This window comes from Pituophis catenifer, unplaced genomic scaffold (assembly GCF_029215685.1).
Source record: "Pituophis catenifer annectens isolate HBS135680 unplaced genomic scaffold, rPitCat1.0.hap2 SCAF_17, whole genome shotgun sequence".
Classification (NCBI taxonomy): Eukaryota; Metazoa; Chordata; class Lepidosauria; order Squamata; family Colubridae; genus Pituophis; species Pituophis catenifer.
In genome coordinates this window covers 5355694-5379757 of record NW_027256897.1, presented here as the reverse complement: position 1 = coordinate 5379757, position 24064 = coordinate 5355694, and the positions used below count along the sequence as shown (strand labels likewise).

The window sequence follows — 24064 nt, the reverse complement described above, 5'->3', positions numbered from 1 at the left end:
ACCCCATTCAGAGCTACGGAAGTCCTACATCCAACTTTGAAAAAGACTATCTTCTGTCTCCGGAGCTGTCCAGCTCTAGGTCAACCAAATGGCCTAGAAAGTATGCTGTTGAGCCCTGGCAGAGCGAGACGTAAGGGATGCCCGATTGCTGCGGCAGTTCCACCGACGGTATCCCAACAAACCAGGTGGGGGGAGAGATGCATGTCATAGTGCCTTATCTAATGCCTCTGTCTCCTGTCTTCCAGGAAGACCCCTAGTAGAGGTGAGCTGCCAGTCGAGCCCCAGCTCAGGATTCGCCCTACTTGTGGGGGGATGCAGCAGGAGCGATGAGCGAGGAAGCGGCTCAGTGGTGGCGGCCCCACATCAGACAACACCTAATGACTGTGGTACCACCACTGAACCTTCTCCGCCCAGCTGATTGGTCTTGGTGGCCTTCCACAGTGGCCACCTGCTGGGCCATTCCGGAAGGCGAGGAGGACTTTGCCGCCGGATGGGTGTCAGCCCTGGCGGATACCGCAGTGGCCGGACGTACGCTGTCCCGGATAGTGGTTAGCGGTAGGCGTGGGAAGCCGGATGGACAGGTGGGGCCCAAAGACTTGAAAAGGCACTGGGAGGCAGACGCTCCCAGCGCTGACTTCACAAGGAACCAGTTACCTACTTGCCATGTTCTGAGGCTCCAGCCTGTTTGTGGGGATTAAAGCAGAGTTTTGCCGTGGTTGAGTACATTTCCTTTTCTCCCTTTGTTCCTATCAGGTCCGGCCTAGACTGGCTGAGACATGCTGTGGTCTCCTCTGCTTTCTTTGCTACTTACGGTAGATAAGATCTTTTGAGGTTCTTAGTCTGGGTAGATAACGTGAAGAAGTCCCAGTTCTTTGGAGGAGTCTACAGTGCCTTTCTGCCCTGGGAAAGGCATTATCAGGGGTGGGCTGATGAAGATTCGGGCGAACCTCTAGCTAAGATTCTGTGCAGTTCAGAGAACCCCAAATCCCACTCCTGGCTGGCCCTTCCCACTCCGTCCCAGGAGTCCCCACATGGCCTGTTTGGATGCAGGTAAGTGCAGGGAATGTGAGAAGGCTCAGGGAGGGCAAAAGACAGGTCTACCAGAAGTTTGGGAAGGCTGGAAATGGCCATGTTTCTGGCCACCAGAGGGACTATGGTGCCTGGGGAGGCCGTTTTTGCCCTCCCAGAGGCTTGAGGAAAGTCTCTGGAGCCCAAGGATGGCAAAAACACCCCCTCCCTCCACCATGGTGCAGGAGGCCAACTAGCCACACCCACCATGGCCACGCTCACCCAGCAACCAGGCAAAGAACCCCTTGCTCAAATTTTTGAAGCCCACCCCACCGGACATTATGGACTTCTTCTCTGAAAGGAGAGAAGGAGGAAAGAGAAGAAGAGGATAATCGAAAGCAAGGTTGATGAAGTCAATTCTTTTAGCAGTGTTGGAAGATCTGAAGGACCACCTTGGGGGCAGATGGTCCTGGAGAAGCAGAAACAGAGATCTGGAAAAGCAAAAGTGGCACCCAGATACCGACTTTTCATCGCTTTGGCATTGTACTTCGGTTTCACTGCGATGCGAACCGACGGGGAAGGGAAAGCTAAAGGGGAAAAACTGGGAAAAGATCATCGCAGGGGAAATGAAGTGCTGTGGATTACAATTTGTCTTGGCCCTCCAGCCGAGATTCTTCATGGGGTCAGTAAATGTTGCGCCGTAGCCCAGTGTGTGGTTCTCCACGAATTCTGAGGCGGCCGCTTCCCCGCCTTTTTTCCCAGGGTTATAAATCAGGACTCAGCAAGCCTGAGGGAGGGAGAAGCAGGCTTGGCATGGAGGAAGGGAATGGTGACGACATGTTGCTAAGTAGACCACATGACTTTGGAACGTCTACCCATATATATATATATATATATATATATTTTTCCGCCCACAATCCATGCAGCTCAAGAAACAAAGGGAGGTGGAAAGAAAGCGAATTAAGATTAAAATAAGAACTAATTAGATTGGGGGCAGTGGCGAAATCGAAAATTTGTTACTACCAGTTCTGTGGGCGTGGCTTGGTGGTGGTGGGGGGTAATGTGACTGGGTGGGCATGGCCAATTTTTTTTTTAAACTTTTAAAACCATTTTTTTCTACAACCTCTTCGGCGAAGAGGTTGTAAAAAATGCTTTCAAAAGGCTCTGACAATTCCAGCTGAGTTGCCTGATCGTCAGAGGCTATTTTTCTTTTAAAAGCCTTTGACGATCCAAGCTGAGTTGCCTGATCGGCAGAGGCTTTTTTTCTTTTAAATGCCTCTGACGATCCAAGCTGACTTGCCTGATCAGCAGAGGCTTTTTTTCTTTTAAAAGCCTTTGACGATCCAAGCTGAGTTGCCTGATCGTCAGAGGCTATTTTTCTTTTAAATGCCTCTGACGATCCCAGCTGACTTGCCTGATCATTAGAGGCATTTTTTCTTTTAAAAGCCTCTGATGATCCAAGCTGAGTTGCCTGATCGTCAGAGGCTATTTTTCTTTTAAATGCCTCTGACGATCCCAGCTGAGCTGAGCGACCATCAGAGGCTTTTTTTAAAAAAGCATTTTTTCGTCCGAAGAGGTTGTAGAAAAAATGCTTTTAAAAGTAAAAAAAAAAAAAGCCTCTGATGATTGTGCGGCTCAGCTGGGCAATGGGGGGGGGGGGGCAGAGATTGTTGCTACCAGTTCTCCGAACCACCCACCTCCATCGCTACCAGATTGGGCGATCCGGTCCAAACCGGGAGCATTTCACCCCTGATTGGGGGCAATTAGAAATGATTAAGGTGTGAGTTATAAATATATATTGTTAACAATTAAAAAGATAAGAAGAATTCTGAGAAAGATATTTAATAAACGAAAGAAAGGTCGGGGTTGCCAGGACACCATAGTGAAAATATTAAATTGAAAATCTATACAGCACAAATAAGCAGAAATGCAAACTTTTAAATAAAGAAACAACAGGTAAATGAGTAAACAACCACCGATAGGATAGCTTCTTAGTATAGTTTTTTCTTGTTTCTTCGTGTGTGTATTATGTACGTGTATTTATATGTATTTACGTTGTATATTTGTTTATGTTTAAAATAAAACATTTTTTAAAAAAGAAAATCTATACAGCAATAGAGAGAGATGGAAGAAGAAGTAGAGAGATGGGAGAGAAGAGAAGGAGAGAGAGGGAGAGAAGAGAGGGGAGAAGGGAAGGGATGGGAAATCAGAGTAGGAGAAAGTGTTAGTCAGGGAGGAAGAAAGGAGAAGGAGAAAGGAAGGGGAAATAGTAAGGAGCAGGAGAAGAGGGAAAGAAAGTAAGAAGGAAGGAAGAGAGGGAGAGGGAAGAGAAGAAAGATTGCTGTCTAACAAGAAAAGAGGAAATGGAAGAATGGTGGGTTTTGTTTATTAAACTAGCTTTTTATTTAACTTCATCCCGATCTTTCACCGTTATTAGACAGAATAAGCAGAAACGAAGCGAAACACTAAAAACGGCATGCCAAAAGTTATCGTTCATTCACTGAGGCTCTTTCCAGGATCTCATCACGAGTTCTTCAAACTCTTATTTTGACTAGAAAGCAAATTATGTTTTGTTTTTTTTTAAATATTTTTATTATTATTATTTTTTATGCATGACTGATGGAGTCCAACCAATTCTTTCTCCTATTCTTCTCTCTCGCCTTTCTTGCCAAGTTTATAGGATGTTACTTTAACCGTCGTTGACAGGGTCCAAGTGTTTAAATAGACCTGGCTTCCTTCGGATGGAATTCGGTACTCGCAACACGTTATTCTTGGAAAGAGCTCTCTGTTGATTTGGATCGTTTGACCATCTATCTCAGATATTGTTAATTCTCTCTTGGGTTTTTTCCCAACCCCTGCTCGGAGGTGCTGCCAGCAATTGGACCTAGACTGGATTTTAGGACATTTTAGGTATTTTACAAGTGAAGAAGTTAGCCGTGACGCAACCCTACAAAGCCCTCTCGGGAAGTTATCACTGGGTCGTGAATTGGCTAGATTGATCTACTGCAATAAGCCACGCTTTTCGTCATATTTTGCTGAAAAAGCCAGAGCTGGCTGGATTAGCATGAGTTGCTAAGTTGCCAAAGTGAAGGAATTGTACGCAATTAGCATGATGGGTTAAAGGCCAATCTGGGAAGAGTTCCAACCGACCCGCAATTTATTTCCACCTTGGTTTGTCTGGACCCAGACATGCATTCGTGGTACTGAGTCTCTGCTTCGAAGAGCGGCGAGTGAAGGAGTTACTGAAAAAGTTTGCTCAGCGAACCAAAATGGACTCTACGGGTAACTTAAGAGTTCTAGAAAGATAGATGATAGATAGATAAATAGATAGATAGATAGATAGATAGATAGATAGATAGATAGATAGATAGATAGATAGATAGAAGATAGATAGATTGATAGATAGATAGATAGATGATAGATAGATAGATAGATAGATAGATAGATAGATAGATGATAGATAGATAGATAGATAGATAGATAGATAGATAGATAGAAGATATAGATAGATAGATAGATAGATAGATAGATAGATAGATAGATAGATAGATAGATAGATGATAGATAGATAATAGATTGATGATAGATAGATAGATAGATGATAGATAGATGATAGATAGATAGATGATAGATAGATAGATAGATAGATAGATAGATGATAGATAGATGATAAATAGATAGATAGATGATAGATAGATAGATGATAGATAGATAGATAGATAGATAGATAGATAGATAGATAGATAGATAGATGGATGGATGGATGGATGGATGGATGGATGGATGGATGGATAGATAGATAGATAGATAGATAGATAGATAGATAGATAGATAGATTTCTCTTCTGTCTAAGAGGTAAAGCAGAAATATTTCACGTTTGAGAGGATAAAGAAGAATGGGGTGTAAAGATTTCAAAACACCTTAATTTCAGCACCCTTCAAGAGGCTCCTTTTCAATGGCATATTCAGAATTAAGAATATCTCAGCCTTAAAAAAAAAATTTTGCGCATCTCAATACAGATCCTTAAAAGAAGAAGCCAAATTGGAGACAGAACCTACCTCTGGGCCAGGTGGACCTGGAATTCCAGCTGGACCTTTTTCACCAACTCTTCCCTGCAGGAAACAAACACATGAGGTGATCATTGAGGGTGGCCTAATCTAGCTAGAGAGGAATATAGAAGATAACATCTCCAGATATTGCTAAGCTCCTAGTTTTTCCATTGGCCATGTTGGTTCATTCATTGATTCATTCGTTGATTCATTCGTTGACTCATTCGTTGATTCATTCGTTGATTCATTCGTTGATTCATTCGTTGACTCATTCGTTGATTCATTCGTTGACTCATTCGTTGATTCATTCATTGATTCATTCGTTGATTCATTCATTGATTCATTCGTTGACTCATTCGTTGACTCATTCATTGATCCATTGATTGATTGATCATTCATTCATTCATTCATCTGATTTCCATTCTATAGCTTCTCCAGAGACCAAAGCAACCAACACACCACTCTCTATTCAGTTTTACCATGACATCCCGTGGGATTAATGATTAACCCAATATCACCATAGGAGCACCCATGAGGCTCAGTGGACTTGAGCATGGGCTATCCTACTCCTGGTAACTGCTTAACTGCTACTCCAAGAACATCCAAAGTCTTTTTGTTTTCTACAAAACAATTATGGATATCAGACAGAATTTATTTCCATTTTTTTCCCCCAGATATGTTGCAACGTGTTTGCTAACAAACCTGAATGCACTTATACCCTCTTTTTCCCCATGGATTTGACCACATTCTCCAATTCTTCTCTCTTGAAACTCTGTGGCCCAATGGGAATTTGGAGTCAGTTCAACCCATGTGGTCCTTCAAATGTTCTATGAAAGATTTTCATGGAGATTCAAGAGGACAACCGATTTTTAAAGATGTCCTGCTTCTAGGGTTGAATTACAACTTCCCCCACCAATGGCCATAATGATGGTTGATAGGAATTGCATCGAGGTAAGATCTGAAGGACCACAATGATGTTCTCCTCGCTCTAACCAATACAACTAATTTCATGCAGGGAACTGAAGCAATTACTTACCATTGGGCCTGGTTTTCCTCGTAAACCTGGTATCCCGGGCAATCCATGGTTACCCTGAAACAGGGAGCAGAAATCTTCAGAATGGATAAAGCTACCTAAGAAGAGGTAGTCCAAGAAATTAACTTGGTTCCGATCTACTCTTAACAAGCATGGGATTATCTAGGGATTATCTAGTCAAGCATCACTTCCATGAAGTTATGTGCTCAGCAAAATTGGCACTCGGCAGCACAACAGTACGAATTCTGTCTGGTAGAAGATTCTGGAAAAGATATCTTTCGACCCTGGAGAATCTATTAAGGGGACTTCTCCTATTAAGATGTTAGATGGTATTATTTGAGAAAGTTGATGGCTATAATAATTGGGATATTGTTTAAATACTTATAACAATTGTAATAATTTTAACATTTTCTACTCAAGCAAAAAAGGAAAGAAAATTGAAACAATATATGATTATTTTATTTTTTATTTTATTTTATTTTTCAATTTATATACCGCCCTTCTCCCTGAGGACTCAGGGCGGTGCACAGCCAGAATTAAAAACATGAAATACAAATATTAAAAACAATTAAAATCTATATAAATTTGGCCCAAAATTTAAAAAAAAAAACCACAAACCAATTAAACATTTAAAAATTTTAAAAAATTATGATTTACAAACAAGAATTACTTAATTGGTGTTTATATAAATGTATGGTTAAATAGATAGAATTTAGGGAAATAATTGGGAAATTGTATTATGTAGCATTATTTGAATTAAGAACTATGTTTAAATGATAAATTGCTATATTTTTAAGATTAGAGATAAGATTTAAATTTGATAAAGTAATAATGGAATAAAGATTTAATGAGCATTATATGAAGTAATAAATAAATGTAAGGGGGGAAAAAAACAGTACGAATTCTGTCTGGTAGAAGATTCTGGAAAAGATATCTTTCGACCCTGGAGAATTTACTAGCATATGCAATAGTTTCAAAATAAATAAATAAATTTATAAATAAATAGTTTCAAAATAAATTCGTTAACAAAGGGAAGGCAAAAGGACAACAGCAATTAAATCTACTAAGGGGACACTTTTCCTACAGTTGCTTCTATGGTTAAATGCTCCTCTCTTTAAAAATCCATCAATAAAAATAATCTGTATCCACCAGAAAGTACCAGCCATGTCAGGGAATACAGGTAGTCCTTGACGTACGACCAAATTTGGAGCCCCAAATTTTTTGTCGCTCAGTGAAACATTCGTTTGGTGAATTTTACCCCATTTTGTGAGGTAAAATTTATGAGGTAAAACAACTTTCTTGTCACAGAGCATTAAGGGAAATCACTGCACATTGCAACGGTCATAAATGTGAGTCAGTTGCCAAGCGGTCTGAATTTTGATCATGTGACCATGGGGATAATGTGATAAACGGTCATTAAGTCACGTTTTTCAGAGCTGTCGTCACTACCTAAGCTGTTGTTAAGTTGAGGACTACCTGTAGAGGCAACTACCATCTATAACAGGGGTGGGCAACTGTGGCCCTTTTACAACCTGTGGACTTCAACTCCCAGAATTCCTGAGACAGCCAAGCTGGCTCAGGAATTCTGGGAGTTGAAGTCCACAGGTCATAAAGGGGCCATATTTGCCCACCCCTAATCTCTAAGAATGGGGCATTAAGATTTATTTATTTATTTATTTATTTATTTATTTATTTATTTATTTATTTATTATTTATTTATTGGTTTGATTTATATGCCGCCCTTCTCCGGAGACTCAGGGCGGCTTACAATGCGTTAAGCAATAGCCTTCATACTTTTGTATATACCTGCTTAGTAGGGCTTTCGGCTTTGTCACCAAGGTGCTTCTTTTAGTCTCCAATTCAGTCAATCTTACCCTGTATAGATCTTGTAAATTAGGATCAAAACTCATCAAAACCCCACCCAGACATCTTTATCAAAAATGAAGGAGTCACCTCAGAACTTGAGACTCCTAATTTAATTAAAAGAAGGATGAGGGGAGACATGATAGCAGTGTTCCAGTATTTGAGGGGGTCCCACAAAGAAGAGGGGGTCAACTTATTCTCCAAAGCCCCTGAAGGCAGGACAAGAAGCAACGGGTGGAAATTAACCAAGGAGAGAAGCAACTTAGAACGAAGGAGAAATTTCCTGACAAGTGAGAACAATTAACCAGTGGAACAGCTTGCCACCAGAAGTCGTGGGTGCTTCATCACTGGAGGTTTTCAAGAAGAAATTGGACAATCGTTTGTCAGGAATAGTGTAGGGTTTCCTGCTTGAGCAGGAGGGGTGGACTAGAAGACCTCCAAAGTTCCTCCCAGCTCTGTTGTTTTGTTGTTTTCTTGGATTCTGGACAGAGAAATTGGCAGTGGGGATTCCTACTTTTTGGAAAAGGACAACTGGAACCAAACTAGAATTCTAGTGTTTGTTGAACACTTTTCTAAATTAAAATGGGCGAAAGGTCTTCTGCTCTACCCCCACCCCCATCCTGTAGCCTTCGGTCTGCTTCTCAGCCTTCCATTGATTCCTCTCCATCAAGTGACTGATCGCTCCCAAGTTAAATTGTTTCACATCTTGACTAGGCTAACGGTGTCGATTGCCAAAATTGAACCTTTGATATCGTCTGCGCACAGATCCGACTCATTAATGTTGCAAATTTTGCTTTCCCGCCAGGAGATCCTAAATCATTTTTATTCATTCAAGATAAAATCAAGTCTTCATATATATATATAGAGAGAGAGAAAGACAGAGCGGGAGAAAGACAGACAGAGAGAGAGAGAGAGAGAGAGAGAGAAGGGGAAAGGGAGAGAGAAAGAAAGAGAGAGAGAAGGGGAAAGGGAGAGAGAAAGAAAGAGAGAGAAAGACAGAGTGGGAGAAAGAAAGACAGCAAGAGAGAGAGAGAGAGAAGGGGAAAGGGAGAAAGAAAGAAAGAGAGAGAAATAAAGGGAAAGGGAGAGAGAAAGAGAGAGAGAAAGAAAAAGAGAGAGAGAGAGGGACAGAGAGAGAGAAAGAGAGAGACAGAAAATGAGAGAGAATGAGAGAGAGAGAGAGAGAGAAGAGGAAAGGGAGAGAGAAAGAAAGAGAGAGAGAAAGACAGAGCGGGAGAAAGACAGACAGCAAGACAGAGAGAGAGAGAAGGGGAAAGGGAGAGAGAAAGAGAGAGAGAAAGAAAAAGAGAGAGAGGGTCAGAGAGAGAGAAAGAGTGAGTCAGAAAATGAGAGAGAATGAGAGAGAGAAGGGGAAAGGGAGAGAGAGAGAAAGAGAGAGAGAAGGGGAAAGGGAGAGAGAGAGAGAAAGAGAGAGAGAGAGAAAGAAAGAAAGAGAAAGAGAGAGAGGGACAGAGACAGGGAAAGAGAGAGAGGAACAGAAACAGAGAAAGACAGAGAATGAGAGACAGAAAATGAGAGAGAATGAGAGAGAGAGAGAAGGGGAAAGGGAGAGAGAAAGAGAAAGAGAGAGAGGGACAGAGACAGAGGGAGACACAGAAAGAGAGAGAGAGAGAGAGGGACAGAAACAGAGAGAGAGAGAGAGAGAGAGAAAGAGAGAGAGAGAGGGACAGAAAGAGAGAGAGAGAGAGAGAGAGAGAGAGAGAGAGAGAGAGAGAGAGAGAGAGGAAGAAAATAATTGAATTTACCTTGTCCCCTTGGAAACCAATTTCTCCAGGAATTCCTGCCATCCCTTCCTCACCCTGGATGTACATCACCAAAGAAAGTTACAACAAATAACACACCAAGAACACAACACAAGTCCAGGGTTCAAGAGGGATTTTAGAGGATGAAGGGAACGGGGTGCTTTTTCGGGCTGTTCCAAAACCAGGATTGGTGGCAAAAACAAGATTAGAGCATGGCTAGGATAAGGCGCATTTCTTCAGAATGAGTTGCCTAGTGAATTTAGATTATTGGACAATTGACTAGTATAATTAATTTTGTACAACTAAACGAAGGTGGAGGTGGTTGATTAGCTGGGAAGAATGGAACTTGGGGAGTTATTTATCCTCAAAAAATGCACAATGGTGACAGGTGCAATGTGGACAGGATTTATAAGAACTTCTAGATCACCCCAAAGCTGATAGTGCAAAGAAATTTTGAAATTCAATATCCTTTGGAAGCACCCCAAATAATGGAAATAAGTTTGAGATCTTAGACCTCTTTTCAGGGCAGCTGAAGCTGAAGGCCACCTCAAGGATTGGCTCAACCAAAGGCCACCTTGTCCTCTGCCCAGTTGGCTTCAAAGCCATGAGTCCGTAGAGATTCTCAGTCATCCAAGTCATGGTTGTCCCAGAAGTGTTTTTTTTTTCAGGAGGCAACTAGACTTCTTTGGTTTTTTCTTTGAAGATGTTTTGCTTCTCATCCAAGAAGCTTCTTCAGCTCTGACAGGATCCTTCCATTCCGCACTATCCTGTCAGAGCTGAAGAAGCTTCTTGGATGAAAAGTGAAGCATCTTCAAAGAAAAAACAAGGCCTCCTGAAAAAAACACCTTTGGGACTTCAAAGCCATGGTTTGCTTTGACCATGGCTGATAGAATAATTTTAATGGAAGGGTTTTAACTATTTGTTCAAGGCTGGGCTCTGAAAATTCTTCAGCCATGATTTGTACATGCTGATTTATGGATTAGTGTTACGCATGTGAACATCAGTTAGTATGGATATTCATCATACCAGGCTTAAAATATTGTACAATACCCTGTGCTGTCATTGTTATTTTTTTCCAAGAGAGGTATCATGTTTCCCCGAAAATAAGATCTTCTCCGAAAATAAGCCCTCCCTGAAAATAAACCCTCTCCTGAAAATAAGCCCTCCCTGAAAATATTTAAACGCATGCACAGCCAGTCCCCGCCATTTCCTCCGGTTAGGGTTAGGGGGACAGAGCTGGAAATCAGGTAAGACAGCAAGAGGAGCCCCATCTTGCTCCATGCACCCCAAAGTAATAAGACCTCCCCGAAAATAAGCCCAAGCGCTTATTTCAGGGTTCAAAAAATATAAGACAGGGTCTTATTTTCAGGGAAACATGGTATTCAATTGAAAACATTATCTTCCCCTCATCTTACTACTAAACAAATAAATATGGGCACCGGTCCAAGGGGTGCATCTTCTGAGTAAGGGCCACTCACTTGAACAAGCGTCATGCTCTAGGAAAGCTGTCTAAATATGTCACATCTCCAGAGTGGTATCACCAAAGGAAAACTCTGGTGTGCTCCAAAGGGAAGAGGGAGAGAGAGAGGGAGACAGGCACTGCGGCCAAGCAAGAAGTGGAGTGCCCTTAACAACATTCCTCCTCCTCCTCCTCCTCCTCCTCCTTCTCCACCTCCTCCAGCTTTTGCAAGTTCAGCAAGACACAGCAGATGGAACGAGTTACCGTCCAGCCTTTTCATCTGATTTGAGTTAATATTTCAAGACGGGCTGAGTGAGTCCCTGGCAACAGAGAGGGTCCTGGATTGCCATGCCTTGCTCCATCTGAAGCAAGGAGGACGGGGAGTTTCAGATGCCACCAGGACTTCTTGCTGAAGGAGGAAGAAAGCCTAACCTCAACAGTTCCAACCCAATTCGGTTGGAAACCAAGAACAAAGGGGATTCCGGGGAGACCTCCGTGTATCCTGAGAACTTCTAGGTATCCTGAGAATCTTGAGCTTGCTCCAAGCTGGAGGCTGACCCTCTGATGGCCCCCACATGGTTTGCACTCTCTCTCTCTCTCTCTCTCTCCCTCCCTCTCTCTCTCTCTCTCTCTTTCTCTCTCTCTCTCTCTCTTTTTTTGCCACCAATTGTTGTTGAACAGTCAAAAGGGTATTAGTGGTAGAAAATTTGCAGATCCATGCTGTAGCTCTGGAAAGAAAGTGGGGACAATTAAGGGGAAGGAGAGCGGGAAGGGAAGGAGAAGGAGGAGAAGAGAAAAGAAGGGGAGGGGGAAGAGAAGAGAAGAGAAGAGAAGAGAAGAGAAGAGAAGAGAAGAGAAGAGAAGAGAAGAGAAGAGAAGAGAAGAGAAGAGAACGAATGGCGTGGAGAAGAGAGAAGGAAGGAAGGAGAGAGAAAAGAAGAAGGAAGGGAGGGAGGGAAGGAAAGAAAGAGAAGAGAAGAGAAGGACTATGGGATGGCAACAAGCTTTTGCATGCAAAGAAATCACAACAAACAATAAGGGAATATTCAGATCACCTTATCACCTTTCAGTCCATGTTCTCCTGGATTTCCCATCAACCCCTGGTTTAAAAAAAGAGAAAGAATCGCATGTCACCTTCCTTCCAGAAGTCCTTCTCTGGACAGGAAAGGCAAGCAAAGAAACCTATAAGAGAACAGACTTCACTTAATCATGGGGAACGTTCAGCTCTAACCAGGTTTAACCCAAATTAAAGCTGGCAGGCTGGATTTTTGGAAAGATGATCTTGGAATTTAGGTCATCCTGGTTAAAAGTAGACCCAAATTTCCCTTTCGATTCCTCTTCAGGTTATCACTCCTGCTACATATTTGGGGGCTCAACCGTTGAATCTGCTGAATTTCTCCTTCGGTCTCCTACTTTTCCAGAGCAGATCTGGAGTCAACTAAGAAAAAGGACTTATTTGACTTACCTTTAGTCCTTTTGGTCCCGGGAAGCCCATTTCTCCAAGAAAACCTACATCACCCTGGTGAAAGAGAGGAGGTTTAGATTAGGAAGATAGCCAGAAACACCTTCTGGTGCCTTCAAGAGCTACCTCTTCTCTCTTTTTTCCTAGGAGAAACTCTAGGAAGCTTATAGGTCAGTGATGGCAAACCTTTACGGCACCAAGTGCCCAAACAGGAATGTGCGTGCATGTGAGCACTCCTGGTCTTCACGTGTGCCAGAGCACCAGAAACCCGAAGACCAGCTGGCCGGTGCACACATATCTGGTTTTTTTGCCATTTGTTGCTGTTTTTTGGGGCATTTTCAGGCCGTAAACGGCCAGAAAATGGCCCAAAAATGGCCTGAAAACAGACCGGAAAATGGCCTGAAAACAGCCTGAAAAATGGTCCAGAAAGCAGCCCCAAAATGGCCCAAAAATGGCCCAGAAAATGGCCTGATAAACCACCTGAAAACAGCCTGAAAAACAGCCTGAAAATGGCCAAAAAAATGGCCTGAAAACAGACCGGGAAATGGCCTGAAAACAGCATGAAAAATGGTCCGGAAAGCAGCCCAAAAAACAGCCCCAAAATGCCCCAAAAATAGCCCAAAAATGGCCCAGAAAATGGCCTGATAAACTGCCTGAAAACCGCCTGAAAACTGCCTGAAAAACCGCCTGAAAATGGCCTGAAAACAGACCCGAAAATGGCCTGAAAACAGCCTGAAAAATGGAACTGAAAATCGACCTGGTTTTTTTGGCCTTTTTCGGGCCATTTTTGAGGTGCTCTGGCACCCATGAAGACCAGGAGAGCAGCTGGCAATGACGCACATGCCCACAGAGAGGGCTCTGCGTGCCACCTCTGGCATGGGTGCCATAGGTTCGCCATCATGGTTATAGGTTGTCCCACACTACAAAGCCCTTTTGTGGATCTACGTTGTATGAACAATGCTGCAAAGTTCCTTAATGCCGAAGCAATCTCTTGTTTTTTTACACACTCACGTATACAGAAGCAATCTCTTTCCTGTCTTTCTCATACAAGAAATCCACAGAGTCTGGAGCACAGTCTTCAGACTGCCTCCAAAGTAGAGATGAATGAACTCTTTGATGGGGACACCGCATGGCTGAAGGTGCTGTGTGTGTACACTCAGTTGGGCCCTTCTGAAGAACAGATCCTTTCTTCATGAAACTTTTCACAGAGGCTTCTTTGGAAGAAAGAATTGGCTTCACGGAGCTGGCCGGAATAAATTTGCCGGAATAGAAACAAGCGGGCTCAGGTTACAGCACATGGTCGGATCAAACAATACTGAATGCCCCCATGGAAAGATGGAAGTTGAGCCACAGCCAGTGGGATACTCAGCTTCAAGGGGAGGAAACATGGGGAACTCAACCACTGAGAGTATGGCAATGAAGGTCTAAATATTTTCCAGGAAGACATGGGGCCCACTCTGGAAACAGGGGGTGGGCTTTTGAGGATTCACAGGGGTTCAGGAGAACCTCTAGCTAAGATTCTGTGCAGTTCAGAGAACCCCCAAATCCCACTCCTGGCTGGCCCTGCCCACCCCGCCCCACTCCTCCCAGGAGCCCATTTTGGATGCAGGTAAGTGCAGGGTGCGTGTGGAGGCTCGGGGGAGGGCAAAAAAATGGGCCTATTGGAAGTTCGGGAAGGCCCGAAACAGACCCATTTCCAGCCTCCAGAGGGCCTCTGGTGCCTGGGGAGGCTGTTTTAACCCCTCCCAGAGGCTCAAAGAAAGCCTCCAGAGCCCAGGGAGGGCAAAAATGCACACACACCCCGGGCATGGTGCAGGAGACCGACTAGGCCACACCCACCATGGCCACACCCACCCAGCAACCAGGCAGAGAACCCTTGCTAAAATTTTTGAAGCCCACCCCTCTCTGGAAATATTCTGATTATCCATGCAAACTTGAGTGTGGAGCCTTCTTGGAACGGTTGAAAGGAACTGTGTTGTAGACTTGAGATAAGATGATGTGGTATCCCTCCCCCTGTGTTGAGAGAGGGCTGTTCAGTTTTGATATAGATGGCCTCTTTGACCCCTCTTTCAAACCAGCAATCCTCTCTGTCCAAAATATGAACTTCGTTGTCTTCAAAGGAGTGGCTGTTGTCTTTTAAATGCAGATGGACCACTGAATCTGGTCCTGATTGGTTTGTTCTCCGATGTTGCGTCATGAGTTTATGAAGTGGTTGTTTTGTTTCCCCAATGTACAGATCTGCACATGGTTCACTGCACTGTACTGCATATACCAGTTTGCTGAATCTGTTCCTGATAGCTTTGTTGCAGGAACCAATCTGGGTTGGTCACCGGGACCAGAACTTTTATCTTCCGAGCTTTCGGACACGTGCTGGAGCCCATCTTCAGGGAACTTCTCTCTAGCCTTCATTCATGATGGGTTTGTTTTTTAGGGTTAGGTTTAGAATTAGAATCCCAGGCGAGGAGGAACCATTTCTGGAGGTAGGGGGAAATGGCCTGATCAGGCCTGATCCACGTAGATGACGTGTCTCTCTTAAAACCCAGTTAGTTAATGTTCAACTGTCCAAAAGGTTGTCTACAACTTGGATCCACCATGACAGGTTCATCAAAGGTAGGTTATAAATGTACAAATTGGTGATGGGCGAACCGGTAGCAGTGGCTGCGGGAGGCTCCGCTCACCCACCCGGACATCATCACATCCCATTTATCTATGTTTTTGACACTCTACACATGCACGGAAGGCCCCACGCATGCGTGGAGATGGGGACCTTGCGCTCACATTTGCAAACTGGTAGCGAAGATAAGTGAATACCACTAGGGGTGGGTTCTACTTACCTTTACTACCAGTTCGCATCGCTCCCATGCTCGTGCTGTTCTGCGCATGCGCAGATCCACCTATGATGACGTCCGGGTCAGTAGGCGGAGCCTCCCGCCAGTTTTTCTACCCCCGAACCAGGGGCAATCCACCCCTGAATTCCACCCCTGGTACAAATGGACCACGAAGTCTTAGGAACACAAGGAGCCTGGAGGTTGTCGTTTATGAGATCTCCAGTTCAAATCCAGCGTACAGCTGTGTCGCCCATTTTGGGCCCATAAGTGACTTTTTCTCCCCTTCCTCGGAGTTTTTCTCTCTGCTCCTTTATCGGGAAGCGATGCCGATGTGCAATTTGCGCACATTATCTTCACTTTCAAGAGATCCGCTTCCAGATAGCCTCCCTCCCCTTCTCCCCTGAGGGGTGGGGGGGTAAGGAACACCCCTTAGCATTGTTTATACAACACCGGACCACACAACAGGATGCGTGTGTCTCTCGGTGTGTGTCTGTGTGTGTTTTCCAACTCACCAAGTGTCAGAAATGAAACGTTCAATCCCTGCCCGCTGGAAGGCTTTTACAAGAAGGCTACGGACTTAAATCCTAGCCCTGATTTGGGAGGGGAAGCAAAGGATTTTCAGCACCTCAAAGAGGAAATTGGGGGGGGCAATGGTGGTCAAATGGGGTGCAGCAACCCAGATACAGGGGAGTCAGACGGCCCTGTCTCTGTTTGCAAGAACTGGGCACCTGCCATGGCTAATCTTTTGATTCAGGAGAGGCCCGAGTGGCAAATTTTTGCTTATCGTCCTCCACCAGCTCCTCCTTAACCCCCAGCTGCTAAAGAAATGCATAGTAGCTTTATTGTTCTTTCGAAAGAGCTTGGGAGAGGGATAAAAAGGGATTGTCTGCTTTTTCGGTACTTACAAGAAGGCCGGGGACTCCAGGGGGACCAAGGACTCCTAGGTCTCCCTAAACAGAAAGAAAGAAAGAATGAAACACGGTTAGGTTTGTTGAGTCGAGGTGTGGGAAGAGAGTTTTGGCAAGGCTGGGGCCAGAGAGACCCCGCCACCGTCCCCGATTTGCTTAGGGGGGTCATGGAGCAGGAGCTCTTTTCCACCAGCAGAAATGCAGCGGCACCAACAACAACAACAACAGGAGAGCTTTGCAAACCCCAGATGGCTCGCTCTGACCGTGCCAGCTAAGTGAAAAGGCTGAAGGGGGTTCCCCTCCTCCTCCACCAGGAAGGGGTAGGAGAGGAGGAGGAATTGCAGGAGGAGGAGGAGGAGGAGGAGGAGGAGGAGAAATTGCAGGAGGGGAGCGAGGAGGAGGAAGAGTCATACAGAAGTGGAAGAAGCTTCTCAGTGACATTGAAAAACAGAAATCAAGACCCAAGGGAAGAAAAAAAAAGGAGGAGGAGGAGGAGGAGGAGGAGAAATTGCAGGAGGGGAGCGAGGAGGAGGAAGAGTCATACAGAAGTGGAAGAAGCTTCTCAGTGACATTGAAAAACAGAAATCAAGACCCAAGGGAAGAAAAAAAAAGGAGGAGGAGGAGGAGGAGGAGGAGGAGGAGGAGGAGGAGGAGGAGGAGGAGGAGGAGGAGGAGGAGGAGGAGGAGGAAATTGAAGAGGAGGAGGAAGAAGAAGAGGAAGAAGGAGAGGAGGAGGAGGAAATTGAAGAGGAGGAGGAAGAGGAAGAGGAAGAAGAAGAAGAAGACATTGAAGAGGAGGAGGAAGAAGAAGAAGAGGAGAAAAAAGAAATTGAAGAAGGAGGAGGAGGAGGAGGAGGAAGAAGAGGAGGAGGAGGAGGAAGAAGAAGAAGAAGAAGAAGAAGAAGAAGAAGAAGAAGAAGAAGAAGAAGAAGAAGAAGAAGAAGAAGAAGAAGAAGAAGAAGAAGAAGAGCAGGAGGAGGAGAAAAGAAGAAGAGCAGGAGGGGGAGGAGAGGGGAGGAATAGATGGAAGAATGGCAGAAGAAAGGGGGAGGAGGAGGAGAAGGCGAAAGAGAAGGAGGAGGAGGAGGAGGAGATGTTACACTGTCCTAATCAAATGAGGAAAGGGAAGGGAAAGGAAAAAAAGGAAAGGAAAGGAAAGGAAAGGAAAGGAAAGGAAAGGAAAGGAAAGGAAAGGAAAGGAAAGGAAAGGAAAGGAAAGGAAAGGAAAAGAAAGGCAAGGCAAGGCAAAGGAAAGGAAAGGGAAGGGAAGGGAAGGGAAGGGAAGGGAAGGGAAGGGAAGGGAAGGGAAGGGAAGGGAAGGGAAGGGAAGGGAAGGGAATTAAAACAAAAAGAGAGAGAAGAAAGCAGTGTCATTCCCCTCCTTACATCCAACCTATGAATCTCTTATGAAGTTCAACAAAATCCCACAAAGTTGCTGTCCCTTCACCCATTTTAGAGACTCTGGAATCGGGGCTGAAAAGAGGAAGTGCCCTGGGTCTTTTCCCCCCAGGTAAAATTTGAAACTGGATCTTTTCAGACCAAGAAACCATGCCAGATTGGGAATGGGGAGAGGAGTGGGGAGGAAATATGCTTAGATACACACACACACACACACACACACACACACACACACACACACAATTGCATGTAAACACGTATTATGGTTAGTTACATAAAACAGACGTCTTTCAGCTGGAGAAACTGGCATCCGTGACTCTAGGGAACGGAGCCCATGAGCATAACTTCAGGAGCTCATATGTTTTTTTGGGGGGGACAGATAGAAAAAGCTCCAACCATTAGAGAAAAGTTTGAACAACAAAGCTGTTCAAGAACTTCTGAAAATGCCTCCTTAAAAAGTCAATGTGTGTGTGTCTGCTTGCGTGAATGCAGCTTTACAGAAGCCAGATAACCAAATCCATGACAATAAAGGCCTAATAATTATTTTGCTTTCTCCTTGTTCCCACCAGTTTCTGTTTTTACTTGACTATTAACCTCGATGGACACAATCCAAGGATGAGAAGGAGGGAATGACTTGGGACATGGAGATAATCTGCTAGGAGAAGTGAAAAATAGGCAATGAGCTTGAAATGAAATATTTTGGCCCTGAATGGACTTGGGGAAAGCAACGTCCATGGCAGTGGACTCCCTTGCCCTCAAACTGAGGAGACGTGGCCGACCTTCTGGGCCCACCCTCAAGAGAAGAGAGTTATGAGCTCAAAGTTGGAATCTTGCTTGCTAGGGCTGCTAACTCTGGATGTATGGATCGACGGATGGATGGATGGACGGATGGATGGATGGACAGATGGATGGATGGATGATGGATGGATGGATGGATGGATGGATGGATGGATGCATGGATGGATGGATGCATGGATGGATGGATGGATGGATGGATGGATGGATAGATAGATAGATGGATTGATGATGGATGGATGGATGGATGGATAGATAGATGGATTGATGATGGATGGATGCATGGATGGATGGATGCATGGATGGATAGATGGATGGATGGATCGATGGATCGATCGATCGATCGATCGATAGATAGATAGATAGATCGATGGATAGATCAATGGATAGATCGATGGATAGATCGATGATGGATGGGTAGGTGGGTGGGTGGGTGAATGGGTGGAAGGATAGATGGTTGGGTGGGTGGAAGGAGATGGGTGGGTGGGTGGGTGGGTGGAAGGATAGATGGATTGATAGATGGATAGATGGATGGATGGATGGATGGATGGATGGACGGATGGACAGATGGATGGATGGATTAATGGATGGGTGGGTGGGTGGGTGCATGGATGGTTGGAGAGATGGATAGATGGCTGGATAGATCGATGATGGATGGGTGGGTGAATGGGTGGAAGGATAGATGGCTGGGTGGGTGGATGTGTGGAAGGATGGATGGATGGATGGATGGATGGATGGATGGATGGATGGATGGATAGGTGGGTAGGTGGGTGGGTGAAAGGATGGATGGATGGATGGATGGATGGATAGATGGATGGATGGATGGATGAACACTTTGCCTCCTGCGATTGTGGGTGCTCCATCACTGGAGCTTTTCAAAAATCACCTGGACAACCATTTGATTAGGATGGTATAAATTCTCCTGCCTTGAGCAGGGTGTAGAACTAGAAGACCTCCAAGATTCCTTCCAGCCTTATGATTCTTCTATTTCAAGAAAATTGAGATTCAGATCCATCAATGTTTCTATCCTGGAATTTGCTCCCTCGGGGACTGGACACTTTCTTCTTCACCCCTGCTGAACGTCTCCTTTTCAAACAAGCTGGGACCTTCTCCTTTTAGTGGAAAGACCATGAAAAAAAAAAAGAACAAGGCCAAGCCATCTCAAGGGAAGAGTCCTCTCCACTGAAGGCTCAGGGTTTGCAGCCAATTGAGATTCTCCTGCTTTCTCAAAGAGATCTTTCAGAAAGTGACCTCAAGATCTGGGTTGGATTATTCCTTTTTAAAAATAAAAATAAAAATGAACCCAACATGTTTCAGGGGAAAATCTGATTTTTGGAAACCATGAAATTGGGGAAAGGCACAGAAACTCCAAATCCTCTTGGTTGACTTACGATTACGTTCCCACGGAATGTTCTATATTTGAAACCAGGAGACCATTTGGCTCTCCCGTGAACAGATCCAGGTTTGTGGCCTCCACGTCCTAATTATTAACTTCTGTGGTGGGTGGGTGGGTGGGAAAATGTCCATGGAAATTGGTGGGGGGGAAAAAAACATCTATTCCGGAACAGGCCGTATCTCAAGAAGATCGCGTGGTTTTGAACGCTTTATGGAAATCCTTCAGCGGAACTGACTGCCTTCCAAAGCCTGTGTCAACCATATTCAGTTGTCCATATTCTTGGTCATTTTTATTTTTCAACGTAATTTTTCAACGTGAAAAATTCCAGGATTATCTATTAGTAGGAGCAACACCTATGGCCGTGATGGTGAACCTGTGGCACGTGTGCCACAGGTGACACACGTAGCCATATCGGTGGGCACGCGAGCTTAGTTCTGGTGCGTATGCATGTGCCGGCGAGCTGATTTTCATGCCTTCTGGGCCCACCAGAAGTAAGGAAACAGGCTGTTTCTGTCTCCAGAGGGCCTTGGGGGGTGGGGGTGGGGAAGGCCTGTTTTTCTCTCTCCCCAGGCTCCAGAGCCTTTCTAGGAGCTTGGGAAGGGCAAAAACTGCCTCCTCCTCCCCCCCCCTGCCGGAGGCCCTCCAGAGGCCGGAAACGACCCATTTGTCAATTTCCGTTGGGACCAGAAGTCTCGTTTTTTGTTCTCCCCAGGCTCCAGAGCCTTTCTAGGAGCCTGGGGGGGCAAAAATGGCCTTCCCCACACATCCCGGAGGCCCTCCAGAGGCTGGAAACAGACCATTTGCCAATTTCCGGTGGGAAGGGGAAGGCCGTTTTCGCCCTCCCCAGGCTCCTAGAAAGGCTCTGGAGGCTGGAGAAGAGCCAAAAACGGGCCTTCCGGTCCCACCAGAAGTTGGCAATCGGGCCATTTCCAGCCTCCGAAGGGCCTCAGGAGGGTGGGGAAGGCCGTTTTTGCCCTCCCCAAGCTCCTAGAAAGGCTCTGGAGCCTGGGGAGAGAGAAAAACAGGCCTACCGGGCCCACTGCGCCATCGCGTGCCAGCAGTAGGGGGGGCACGTGCATGCACGGGGGCGGGACGCATAGAATAATAGGTGTGGGCACACATGTGCATGACCCCCTTTCCCTCCCCCGCTCCTGGCACGCAATGGCAAAAAGGTTAGCCATCACTGACCTACGGGCTTCTAAGCTCAACAGCTAGAGACATCTGGATGGCAGAACAGAGGCTTACTTCTGCATTACCATGCTTTCAAAGAGGAGACAACCAACCACTCAATTGAGCTCTTCCAATCCAACCAAATCTTGGGCTCCCATCTTTTAATCTTGGACCTCCATCTTTTGCTCTTCTCCCTTGGGCCCAAACCTCTATTGACAGGGGACAAGTGTTGTTGTTTTTTTAAATTCACAAGGATTAGTGACACTACCATGAAGTGGCATCCAATAGAGCAGGGGTCGGCAATCTTAAATACTCAAAGAGCCATTTGGACCCTTTTCCCACAGAAAAGAAAACACCGGGAGCCACAAAACCCTTCCCGTGCCTGACTATTTCCTGAGCAGCCACAAAACTAGCATCTGTAGTTGAATTAAACTGTTCTGTTTTCTTCTGAAACTTTTCTTTTCTTGGATTTATCCATGGTTGGCCTATCCATGGGGTTGAAAAGCTCAATAAATCGTGTGCCGGTGGGTGTCGCACATTGGCGGTTGTGACGTATATTTTGAGTGACAGGGAATCGCAGCAGAGGGATGAAAGAGCCACATGCGGCTCCAGAGCCACAGGTTGCTGACCCCTGCAATAGAGTAACCTTTCCCTCTACTCAAAAATTCTCATTTTTTTTTAAATAAAGAAAGCAATCCTTTTGTAAACCTTTTATATCTTTATAAAAGATGCATTTGGAAAAAAAAGAATGCCGTGTTTTTGAAAGTGGACGGGGGAAATAAAAGTGAATGTAGCCTGGGAGGGAAATGCATTTTTAAAAGCCCGCAGAAGAGCCAAGAACTCTATTAAAGAAATGTGTGCTAAAAGAGAAAGTGTATGGTGATATTTACATTAATATCTACACACATCTGGGCAGGAACGGGAAACTGGGGGCCCCAGAGGTGGCTGATCTCCAAGCATCCATGAAAATGGACAATATCGGATAGGATTCCTAAGATATGTAGGTCAATCCTATCAGAAAACCACAGCCCTCTAGTTCCAGGCATTAGGGAAACCTGGACTCTAAATCTTTTATAACAGACTAACAGTTGGAAGGAACCTTGGAGGTCTTCTAGTCTGACCCCCTGCTTAGGCAGGAAACGTTACAGCATTTCAGACAAATGATTGTCCAATCTCTTCTTAAAAACTTGATATTTGGCATCAAAATGAACGATACACAGATGCCACACTGTTCATATATATTAAAAAGTTCCAGTCTTGGAGCATTCACAACTTCTGGAGGCAAGTCATTCCACTGATTAGAATCGGAATCAGAATAGAACTGAAAGGGAGGTCGTAAGCAGCGGTGGTATAAATAGCAAATGCTGATCCTTTGCTATTTCCAGGCCAGCCCTGTGGGCCAGATCTAACCACCCCCACGGGCCGGATCCAGCCCACAATGTCAACTCACAAAGCATCCCTGGCCTGCTCCCGAGTTGCCATAGGCCAGGGGGGATGGGAAACCGGCGAAATGGCACAGCAGCCAAAGACAGATGCACATTCCATGCTTCTCTCTCTCAAGGCTGTCTCCCAGGGTTACCTACAGCGGCCGGAGGGGAATGACCTCTACTGAAATTGTTCTGTTGGTGAATGTGATTGATGATACACCCTGGGGGGAGGGGGGGAAACAGGGTCATAATTGGAGCGTAAATTATGTAAGGTCAGAGCTGGCTTCACTTGGGAACATGCTGACATGAATCTCCTAATAAATAACTGGATTTCTTTTGAAGCTTGGCTCGAGGCTCATGATTTAATTAGGGCATCCGTCAGAACCCTAACATGTGGGCCTTGAATTTAACACTCCTGTCATAAACCGAGGAGTATCTGTGTAGCATAGTCATGCTCCTCAGGACTTCCTCTCAAAATAAAACCTCCCCAAAACAGAGCACAGGTGCCTGATTGCTCCATCCTGTCCACAAAGAGAGTACCGTGTTTTCCCAAAAGACGCATTAGGGCTTATTTTCTGGTTAGGTCGTATTTTGGGGGAAATACGGTACTAAATGCACCCATCTGGATGACAATCTTAACTGGGGCTTATTTTGGGGGTAAGGCTTATATTACGAGCATCTTGAAAAATCATGCTAAGACTTATTTTCTGGTTGGGTCGTATTTTGGGGGAAATATGGTACTAAATGCACCCATCTGGATGACAATCTTAACTGGGGCTTATTTTTGGGGTAGGGCTTATATTACGAGCAACCTGAAAAATCATGCTAGGACTTATTTTCCGATTGGGTCTTATTTTGGGGAAAATACAGTACTAACTGCATCCATCTGGCTGACAATCTTAACTGGGGCTTATTCTGGGGAGTAGGGCTTATATTATGAGCATCCTGAAAAATCATACTAGGACTTATTTTCCATTTGGGTCTTATTTTTGCGGAAACAGGGTAGCAACGCATCTCATTTGCTACTCAAATATTTTGCACACTTTGCAAAAAAACAAAAAACAAAAAAAAGAGGGGCTTAATTTCACAAGGGAACCTCAGACCACAGTAGAAACCAAGTGGCTGCTTGCAGGAAACCAATCCCAAACCTACAAGAACGAAGTTCTGCCAACTTACCGGGTTTCCATCAATACCTGGCGGTCCCCGTTCCCCCATATCGCCTGGAAAACCCTGAGGGATGAAGGAAAGGAGGGGGGGGAGAAAAACACGTTTCCATTATTTTTCTGTTGCGACGCAGGAGAAGAACAGAAGATGTGTCAGGAGACAAATGCATTGCGTTAAAGGTTTTGGCACTTTTTGCCCATCACGAAAAGGACCAGAATCTGGATGAGTGAAGACCCATTTTCTTTGAAGGTGGTTTGCTGGTCTACCTACCCTAGCAATCCTTTCAAGGCAATTCGCACCCGGAATTGTAAACCAAATCGTTGCCCCCCCCCCAAAAAAAA

General features: G+C 44.9%; 1 protein-coding gene and 1 long non-coding RNA gene across 2 annotated transcripts in view; both read right to left on the bottom strand.

The window, feature by feature from the left end:
• Positions 1-6140, bottom strand: part of COL27A1 (collagen type XXVII alpha 1 chain) — a 105902-nt gene extending 99762 nt beyond the window's left edge. The window contains exons 1-2 of the mRNA XM_070955894.1: positions 6094-6140; positions 5067-5120 (exon numbers count right to left, since the gene is read on the bottom strand). Coding sequence (XP_070811995.1) covers positions 5067-5120; positions 6094-6140 — 101 coding nt within the window. The remainder of the gene's footprint in view (positions 1-5066; positions 5121-6093) is intronic.
• Positions 6141-12237: 6097 nt separating this feature from the next.
• Positions 12238-23790, bottom strand: LOC139325648 (uncharacterized). Its single transcript, XR_011601112.1, has 4 exons — positions 23736-23790; positions 16371-16415; positions 12641-12694; positions 12238-12275 (listed from the first exon to the last, which is right to left on the bottom strand). It is a non-coding gene; the product is annotated as an uncharacterized lncRNA (long non-coding RNA).
• Between the last annotated feature and the right edge of the window lie 274 nt (positions 23791-24064).